Raw genomic sequence first — 9893 nt, 5'->3', positions numbered from 1 at the left:
CAGTGACAAAGTCTGGTAAACTCAAGCTAGTTTTGGTTCAGAACACCTTCCTGGGCAGCTTCTGCTATAAGTGAGGTTTCAGTTCTTAGGAGGTGCTGTTACTGTGAGCACAGGTAAGCAGGGAACATCCCAGAATTTTTGAATAGAGTCCTTAAATATCTTCAATGTGTAATGGAAACCCAGGAACAGTGTAAGGTGAGAAGGGTTTTGCCTGCACCTTTAATGAATTGCTGATTACTTATTAACCAAAGCTGATATACCCATGCATTTGATCAGTAGCTGTTGATGTGCACATTTCTAGCAATGCAGTTCCTTGAATTAAACCTTAAAAGGTACACCTTGTTCAGAAGAGACAGCTTGTCTCTAATACAAGCTGGTTTTTGTAGTCCCAGTAGGTTAAAACAAACAATGCTTGTTACACGGTTAGAGGTAGTCTTTAAATGAAACAGTAGATACTTAAATTAGGCCTATTACCGTGAAGGAAACATTCTGCTTGGTAGAGATTTAATTATTTAAATGAGCAAGTATTCAGGTTTAGGTGAGCTCTGTTGAGCCTCTATTCTTTTCAGTTGCAACATGTATATACAAAGTTCGTATTTCTGAGTCGTCATGCTTGGGTTTTCGAATCAGTAGATGTAATTCTGCTATATAATTAATAATTTCTCAAAGTCAGAAAGTAATGAAGATCATGAGCCTCATTTAAGAGTGATGGAGTCTGCATGAGGGTTAAGGCTACAGCTTGCATTGAAACACAGGAAGACAATGTTGGATATCAGTAACAACATACTGATATCAGAGGAAGATGAAATTCCCATGAACACCCAATTTTTTCTTGTCTGTTAGGAGTTTAGATACTAACGTGGTTTGTAATTTCCCTATCAGAAGTCAAGTACCTGAACTGAGCTGCTGTCCCCAAAGTTCAAAATCTTGAGCAGGCATGAGACTCCTAGAAATGTGTTCCTCATTCTCTGTAGTGACAGGAAATGCTGAGTTCCAGTAGCTGAAATGTCTCTTTGTATACATTACCTTCTATATTGAAACACATGGGTAAGTTCTGCACTGGGGAGTTAGTCAAGTAATATTTGTGTACAGGAAGTTTTATTTCAGTGTGTCAGATGGCCAGCTTAACTAAGAGAACAAAATACTGAAGAAAGAGTGGATTTTCTTTTATTTGATCACGGTGACACAATTTATTTATCAAATATTAAGTACATGCATGATTTTCATTTTTTAATTGCTTACAAGAATAGCCCAGGTTGTGTAAAACATAGGTTTGGGGTTTGCCAGTAAAGAAAATCCAGAGCCCAGTTAATAGTCCCTTGTTAGTCTAAGAAATCCTTCTATGAAGGTCTGAAAGGCAGTTTGAGTGCAATATGATGAAACTTAGCACATCACCATGTCCAGTATGTCTTTCCCGTCCTTGTCAAGAATGGGGATTTAAGAAGCTACATTTCATATGCTGCCATTGGATTTGTGAATAAAGCTGAGCTGCCAAAACTGAAATGTTTAAGGCCTTTCCTCTTACTGGGTAGGAGTTGGAAGACTTGAAACAATTTTCCTTCTCTGCCAAGAATATGAGAAACAAGGCAACCCCACAATTAATTTGACATGTTGAAAGCTCTGATGCCTTAGCACACTGGGTATTTTTGCCCTTGTTTTTTTCATACCTTTTTTCTCCTCCCTTTTCTTCATCCATCTCTCAATCATATTTGGCATTCTTGCTTGCTTTATCATGTTACATATAGGTGCTTTACTTTAATGCTTGAATTATACTTTTCAAAAATAGTAATGATGTAAGAGTCGTGCAAGAATTCAAGTACTGTCGCAGGAGGATAAGAGACCTCTTTGTCTGGAACAGATATGGTCAGGGGAAAGAACAATAGGAGTTTCAAGTTGCCAGACCAGTCTGAAGGATCTGGCAGAACTTGGTTGATTTTGTATGTATCAAATACACAGGTAAACATTTCACAATACCCAGAGCCTAAAAATAGCCAAGTGTGCTCCCTTCAGGTCAGTGTTTTGAGAGCCCTTAGTTCTGTAATATTCTTGTGAGTGATGAGTTTGTCCACAGCAGGAGCTGCTGTGGAAGAAGAAACAACTCTCTCCTGAGACAACAGACAGGTAGGAGGCAGCACTGTCTCTCTTGAAGTTTAATGAATCAGAGATGGGAAGTTCAAGCAGAAGGCAAATAGATTTTCCTTTTTCCTTAACAGGTGGTCTGGGAAAGTAGAGTAACAAAAACAAAAAATCCCATCCACATTTACAAAGATGCAAAGAAAATCCTACCCAGTTTTTTGTTGTGAAGGGCATGAAGCTTTCCAATTGCTGGATGAGGAAAAGTACAGGTGGGTGAGGAACAAGTACAGGTGAGTTTAGGTTTATGAAATAAAATGGAGACAACTTGAATGGGACTTGTACAAATGTGGGTTCTGGATGTGATTTAGAGAGGAAGAATTAATTGCTGGGCAAGGTCCAGAGGTGTAGGGAGAGCAAAAATGGGAGTTAAAAATCAACGTAAGTGCAGTAGGAAGCACCATCTGTTACCTTATACAGATGTAAATACAGCTTGGGGGCTCTGGGCCAAAGGTATACCTAAGGGTTCTTTTACCTCAAAAAACTCAGGTTTTTTGAACTGTGCCTTTCCTAATCTAGACTCTAGTGCTGCATTCTCATTCTTGACATGTGGCAGGTTCCTAACACATTGCTGCTATTGGCAGTCAGCCCCTGCTGCTGCAGTTTCCTAACTGGAGGATACAGGGTCTGGAGATTCCCCAGCATCAGCTCACAGGACTGAATTTCTCCTAAACATAGTAAAGGATTATCTGCCATGTGCAAGGGCCTGTTCCAGTGCCGTGTTTGTCCTCACTACTTGCTTCGTGCAGATTCCAGCTTCCCTTTGCACTCCCTCTCCCTGGTCTGCAGGGAGGCAGAGGCAGCAGCCGAAGTGCCAGCAGAGCAAGCAGGAGGGAGCTGCTGTTTCTGGGAAGGGAGGCAGAGCACCAGGCAAGTCTGTTCTCTGAGCAGCTCCATCTTCTGGTTCCAGGGACAAGTTACAAGTTTTAATGTTTTAGGAAAAGACAAAGTAACCCAGTTGTAATGGATTGGTAATTAAAAATGAGGACAAGAATGTTCTGTTGAGTTACAAAGGGAGTTCAGTTGGCCCACGTAAGTAATACAATCTCACTTCCATCACCCTTCACAGCACAGCAATTACTATGGCAAGAGACAGCACCAGCAACCCTCAGAAATATCTCACCTGAAAGTGACTTCCTGGTTTGGGTAGTGTTTAAACAGTTGAGTGAATCCCAGCTACAGAGCACCAGAATGTAGGGGAGGTGAGCAGGTGTGCAAGAGAGAGTACACAGCTTTTATCAATCCAGGCAGACTTGTTTTGCCATGGAAGACATCAGTAACTAGGAAAAAACCCCAAACTGACAACAGTGACAGACAATTGATAAAGGGAGTTTTATTAGGTGAATGAGGAAGTGAATGGTTTCCAAATGCTTTTTGTTTTCTATGGGTGAAGGATGCAGGGCTTGTTAAATGACTGAACCCACTCCAACACATTCTGTGAAGGTATGGATAAAATACACTTCCCTGCATCCTACAAAATAGGGCAAACTAGGCTATTTCTAGAAATAAAAATGCATGTAAAAACACTACAAATTCAGGTTGTCTTTGTATGCAAGAGAAAAACAAAATATAACCATTGTGATAAAGGTTTGTAAGTCACTTGTGTTACTTTGTAAAGATTTAGGCACAGATAACTAATGCACCACATTGTTCTGTATCTCTCCCCACCTGAAAACAGATGATACTGATAAAAAGCTCCCTCACATCCAAAGCTGGTTGTCCTAAACTCCAGTATCTTTTATTGCTGATGACTCACCAGAACGAGTGTATGTTCAAAGTAGATGCTGTTTCTTCATGTAGTCCAATTTCACAAGGTGTTAACATTATCCTCATTACCCATGTTATGTGGGCAGACAAATTGCTTCCAAATAAATTATAGCCTTGAATTTAACATGGTTGATTTTTGACAAGGTCTACTCACTGATAATTAAGAACATCATTTCAGAAGTTGGTAGGTACATTGTTCATGCAACTTACTAGAAGTTGTGCCACAGTAATGGTAAGTGAACGTCTTATGAACTTAAATTACCATTATATTAATCAAAGTGGAGTCAACTAAATCCATTCGAGTTTGGGTTCTGTGTTTATTTCTGAATTAAACAGGGTTCAATTTGTAGACTTTTTTTAAACAAAATAATTCTTAATTCTTTAAAAACAGCACTAAAAAGGTATATGATAATCCAATTTTCAAAACCCTGTATTCAATGTATTTTTCCCATTAGCATATAAAAAAGGGGGAAATTGTCATGCAAATATTCTGAACAGTGTGACAATACTCAGTAGAGCCATTAAACACATGAACTCTTCATTAATCATTTTGGCTTTCCTTTCAGTAGCATACAAGTCAGGGTCTAACCTCCGTTGCCCAGCAGTACATTAAATTAAATTTCTTATTTAAAAACCCCCAAAAGCACCATGCCAGAGCTACTCTATTTCCACTTCAAGTCACATATTAGTGCTATATGATCAGAAGGATGTGAAACACTTGGCAAAGCCTGGTGGGTTGTTATTTCTTCATGACTTGGCAATGGAATAACTTGTTCCACCTCTAGAGCATTTCTGTCAATGAAAATGTAGTCCAGACATCCATGAAACCCACCAACATAGTTTGTATAAGCAGGTTCTCCACAAGCACTTAGCAGTTTGAAAGGATGGCTTAGAGACATACTGCACCTTTCTTCCTCTCCATTTGAGACCCAGTCTTCGTGATCTTCAGCAATGCCACCACTGCTGATAAAACTGTAAGCTCCTGAGGAGGGTGTGCTATTAAAATCTCCACAGAATATGACTGGGATCCTGGGATACAAGTCACATGCCACGTGCTGGATGTGAGACATGGCCACAGCAATCTGGATCAGACGGATGTTCCCACCTAAGGACATAAAACAGTATTATTTCAAATAATGCAGAACAGCACTGGAGGTGCTCATTGGGTTGCTCATTTAAGCATACATAGCTCTGAAACAACAATCCTGAATTTTAGAATAGTTTTCATGAATTAAGAAGCCTTTGAAGTTTGTGACTATGAAAGTTTTTGAGTAACAATTTCAACTTAAACTCGCCCATGAGCGAACTCTGAAGCTTTAACACCCATATACAGAAATTTTTCATTTCATGGCAACCATCCTAATAATATTCCCAAAAATGCACAGAGCCAAAAGAAAACTAACTGAGAGGAGAAGAATCTCCTAACAGCTTCTGGAGCCCAATCTGGTTGCCCCTCCTAGCAGTACTCTGGGAGAGCTCCATGTTCAACGGGTCTGGGAAACCATAAGCACACACAAAGTTCTCTCTATTTTATGGTCTGCTTTTTGGGTGAATTGTGTGTACTGTGACTTGCCTTGCTTTCAGCTGGATTCTATTGACTCCTAGTCACACTAAAAAATAAATATATAAACAGACCTAGGAGTCTAGCTTGATTTCATCTAGATAAGAAGTGAGGCAGGAAACCCTCAGTTCCAGAAGAAAAGGCTATAGCTGCAAAAGAATGGTGGGAAATCTATTCTCCCAAGGAAGAGCAAAAACCTTTCCAAACCCAGTTATCCGACATGCAGGAATGTGCCAAAATTACCTTTGGGGTGCCAGTATAGGTGGGTATTTGCTACACAAAGCTTCCTGGAAGGATCAGTTGTAGACTGAAGAACTGAAACCTTTAAGAGAAAACAGTCTTTGTTAAGTCTTAAATAGAGAGGTTATATATTTTTAAATGCACTAGTTAGCTTATGCCTCTGTGGCAATCCAGTTCAAAGAATCTGATGCTTATAACCAATGAACTCAATTTAGGAGCTGTAATTTTCAATAATCTTCTATATAAGGTATGGGTATCAGCCAAAATATTACCACTACATCATTTAACAAACATTCTTTTGACTACGTCTGGCTTGGCCATATTTTTTCATAAGATATTGTTCAGGGTGTACCATTCTGAAATACTTTTGTATTCACTCTGTGCAACAGAACTGGAGCTAAATCTCCATTTTCAACAAGCAAATGTAGCATTCCACAATTGTTAAACCGAACAAAAATTTGGAAGTGACTTCAGTTATCAAAGAAATCCCATTAGTCCTACTCAGTCCCTGAGCAGGAAACTTTTACTGGTGTTTCTGCAGTTCCTGACACAGCCTTCTATCTTACACACTTGTACTTGCACAACAGCTCTGTCGGCAGACCCTCTGGCATCAGGAAGCTCACACACCTGTCCAACCTATTTGTCTCCCTCCTGTCACTTGCTAAAGAGGCATTATAAAGCATACTCAACTAAGCTAAAATTGATTTATAAGATCTAAGTTTTATAAAATATATTCTGACATATAAGAGTAAGTAATGAAACACTGGCTGCCAATACCACCAGCCAGGAATCACTACCCGGCTCAGCATCTCAACAGCTGTCTTCATTTTAAAGCAAAATAATATTGCCTTTTTTTACCAAATTTTGATAATTCCATATATGCAGTTCAGTAAGATCTCAATGTTTTGTTTTTGTTCCTAAACTGATCTTCTCCTCTATTCATTACCCCAGCTAACAGAGAACAAAAGTTCCATGTTTCAAACTCTTAATCCCTCATCTCCCTTCTGCTGCCTGAGGCTCCACAACGCTGGCCCTGCTGCACCTGGAGACAGTGGGAGAAGGAGAAAGGGGGAAAAAAGAAGGGAAAGAGAAGAAGGCATGTCAAAGCTGGTACCTGCAGCACAGAGGACCTCTGCAGCACCTTCTCCTGCACCAGGGGGTACTTGGCCAGCTGCTCACACAGCTCCTTGTGCAGCGGCTCTGAGAGCAGGGCTTTGCTGAAAGCGATGTCGTGCTGGCTGAGGAGGCTGAACTTGTCCCTGCGATAGAAAGTGGCCAGGCCTTCGTGCTGCTTCTCCTTAATCTTGAACAGCCCCTCCAGTCCAAAAGCATCCAGCGCCGGGGCCAAGCTGTCCACGAACACAGATTTATCCACCTCTTGCAAGCAGATGAGATCGGCGCTGTACCCCGCCAGCTCCTTCTTGAGCAGGTTCTGGCGGTAGTCGATCTCCAGGGCGTAGGGAGCGCAGTAGGGGTAGAGCACGGTGCGGGAGAACTCCGTTTGCGCGTAGGTGTCGGCCAGGATGTTGTAGGAGACGGCGCGGACGGAGCCGTGGCCGCAAACCTTCTTGGTGTAGAGGTGCCGGGCGTCGAAGGTGCAGGCGCCGGGCCCGGCCTCCACGGGGCCGCTGCTTTCTACCTCGAGGGCCGGGCCGTAGCGCTGCTCCCCGTCCCCGGGCGTGCAGCGCAGCTTCAGGCGCAGCCCCACCAGCGCGTTGGACGGCGTGAACACGCGCTCGGCCGCTGCCGTCTCCACCCAGGCCTCCCCAGCCGCCTCCCCGTTGCCCGCGGGGCGCTGCTCGCGGAACCAGCGGAACAGGCAGTGCTGCGGCGCGGCGAACTCGGCGCTCACCTTGGGGCACACGGGGAAGCCGGCGAGGAGCGAGCGCGGCAGGCGGAGCTCGGTGAGCGCGGGCGGGTTGCGCTCCACGCGGTACCGCGCGTCCCCGATGTGCAGCACGGCGCCGTCCTGCCAGGCAGCCGCGTTCGGCACCTCCTCCGCCACCGCCGCGCCGTCGCGGGAGAACAGCTGCACGGCCGGCACCGCTGGCACCGCCGCCTCGCCCTCCGCGGCGCCCTCCGCCCGCGCCTTCTTGCTCTTCTTGCCCGCCTTGCCGTGGCCCTTAGCGGCGTTGGTGGCGATGCGCGCCAGCGCCCGCCCCAGCGGCTCCGCCTGGTCGCGCTGCATATGCCGAGTACTGCCGTCGGGCAGCACGAACCGCAGGCTCAGCTTGGGCTCGGACGGCACGCAGCGCACCACGGCGCGCTCCATGGCGGCGGGCGGGCGGCCGCCACCGCCGTGCGAGGGTGCAGCGGAGGAGCCGCGGAGGCTCCGGAGGGCGGAGCGGAGCCGACGCCACATGGACCCGGCGCCGCTGCAGCTTCCGCGGGGCGCGGCCGGAACCGCCGGGCGGGGCGGGGCTGCCGTGCCGTCACAGCGCGCGACGGGGGCGGGGCAACGGGCGGGGCGGGGCTGCCGCTGCCTTCAGCGCGCGCGGCAAGGGGCGGGGCCGCGCGGGAGGCGGGAATGGGGCGGGCTCGCGCCGCCGGCCGTGAGGCAGCGCCCCCTCCCGGTGCCCCGCTCTGGGCCGTGCTCTCGCTCCCGTGCCCGTAGCCCGCGCCCCGCCGTTAAGCCGCCGGCACGGCGTGAGTCTGGCCGACCGGAGAACCAGCGGGTTCTGCTCTCTCAGCAGCGAAACCCCTTCTGCTCGGCGCAGCTTCCTAGCCAACAGATGTTCGAGGCGTGGGCGGGTCCCTCTCGTAACGCCCCGATGCTAATTGTCTGCGGATAAATCCTTTAACGTCAAGAGTTTGGGTTTGTGTTCTGTTCGTGACAAAACATTTCATGTCTGGGTTGAGACCTCACGCTGAACAGTCCCGGGCAGTGAGAGCCACGCTAGCAAGGTGTCCAGGACTTTGGAAAACAGATATAAAATCCCCCACGCCCCCCACCCAATCCCCCGCTGCTTCCTCGGGCTCTGCGTGTGGGGCTCTGCCCCCGGAGACACAAAATTAGGCTTTTAAAGCCTCTTTTGCCAAGTGTGGGCAGGTGGGTAACAAATCTGTAGAGTTCCTTAAAATTTCCATTTATAGTTGTACAAAAAGGAAAAGCTTAGCAACAGCCACCTGATGCTTGAGGGTATTATATTTATAATTTCTCAAGCATTTTTGCTGTGATCTGCTTGGTGCAGGCAGAGCCTGGAGCAGAGGGACTTTCTGACTCGCTCGGATTTTCTCAACTCTGTGGAAAACCGGGACGGTCAAGGTAATGTTTTTCCAAATTTTTATTTTTATTTTTCTTTTTTTCCTATCATCACGACAGGCACTGATCTCGGCCAGGGGGAGCCCCGAGCGCCCCTCACGGGCCGCGCCCCGCCCTCAGCTCCGCGGTAACCGCGCTGTTGTGCCGAGCGGGGCCGCGGCGCCGGGAGAGGTGAGGGCGGCGGCGCTGAGGGAGCGCCGGGAAAAGGCGGTGTCCCGTCCGGCCGTGGTTGAGTCCTTTGTGTCCTTTGATGCATCCACCATCCCCGGTTTAGTGCGTTTTTAGGGCATACCACTGATTTAGGAGGTAGTTTTGGCTTTCTGCTCCCCTGTGGGAAGCTGTTGAAATGCAGTGGTGAGTTTGTGCATCGTGTTTCCAGGGGAACCCGACCGCTAGGCTTTGGAATAGCCCCGCTCAGGCAATTAATCCGCCATAGAAGAGTAATCTTTTAGTTGAAATTTGTTGGAGTTTTTTTTCTTTCATTCTTCCTCTCTCTCTTTTTTTTTTTCTTCTTATGACAGGCTCTGTATGTAGACACTTTCCCTTGAACTTTGCCATTTTACCATATAAACTATTGTTCTCTTCTTTGAAACAACTCATACCTAAACTGTGGAGATCCCTGAGGTGACCTCATTTTATGCCTTACGTACATTCAACTTAATAGATGCATGTGTTAAACTCCTTTCTGGACAGGATTGTGTTCTAGAATTTTGATTTTGTTATGGTTTTAGATGGACCGCTCAGATGAAGCAACTTCCAGTAAACGGACTTTGAGAACCTTGTTTCGTCCCCCTGCTTTACCTCCACCAGTCGTATCTGAAGAGTCACCATCACAGAAGAAACTGCTGGCATACTACAAAGGCAAGGAGGAGCAAAAGATCATTAATCAGATACTGTGAGTTTCATGTAATTCAAGACATGTTGAAATTC

General features: G+C 46.2%; 2 protein-coding genes across 2 annotated transcripts in view; one reads left to right on the top strand and one right to left on the bottom strand.

Moving 5' to 3' along the window:
- Nucleotides 1-1957: 1957 nt before the first annotated feature.
- On the bottom strand, nucleotides 1958-8085 carry PDE12 (phosphodiesterase 12). Its single transcript, XM_030956565.1, has 3 exons — nucleotides 6816-8085; nucleotides 5705-5783; nucleotides 1958-5005 (listed from the first exon to the last, which is right to left on the bottom strand). The coding sequence occupies exons 1-3, from the start codon at nucleotides 8061-8063 to the stop codon at nucleotides 4563-4565; spliced, it is 1770 nt and encodes a 589-aa protein (XP_030812425.1). The 5' UTR covers nucleotides 8064-8085; the 3' UTR covers nucleotides 1958-4562.
- Nucleotides 8086-8906: 821 nt separating this feature from the next.
- DNAH12 (dynein axonemal heavy chain 12) overlaps nucleotides 8907-9893 on the top strand; it is a 58165-nt gene continuing 57178 nt past the window's right edge. Inside the window, exons 1-2 of the mRNA XM_030956935.1 lie at nucleotides 8907-8966; nucleotides 9695-9858. Of these exons, the coding sequence (XP_030812795.1) occupies nucleotides 9695-9858 (164 nt within the window). The 5' untranslated portion in view covers nucleotides 8907-8966. The remainder of the gene's footprint in view (nucleotides 8967-9694; nucleotides 9859-9893) is intronic.

Source organism: Camarhynchus parvulus, chromosome 12, assembly GCF_901933205.1.
Source record: "Camarhynchus parvulus chromosome 12, STF_HiC, whole genome shotgun sequence".
Taxonomy (NCBI): domain Eukaryota; kingdom Metazoa; phylum Chordata; class Aves; order Passeriformes; family Thraupidae; genus Camarhynchus; species Camarhynchus parvulus.
This window is presented reverse-complemented; position numbering and strand designations above follow the sequence as displayed.

Excerpts from the sequence above, each read along its gene's own strand:
- PDE12 (XM_030956565.1), bottom strand. The coding sequence starts at position 8,063 with ATGTGGCGTCGGCTCCGCTCCGCCCTCCGGAGCCTCCGCGGCTCCTCC. Across the intron at positions 5,784-6,815 it reads AGAGGTCCTCTGTGCTGCAG|GTTTCAGTTCTTCAGTCTAC; the intron begins GTACCAGCTTTG and ends TTTCTCTTAAAG. Across the intron at positions 5,006-5,704 it reads CCTATACTGGCACCCCAAAG|GTGGGAACATCCGTCTGATC; the intron begins GTAATTTTGGCA and ends TTATGTCCTTAG.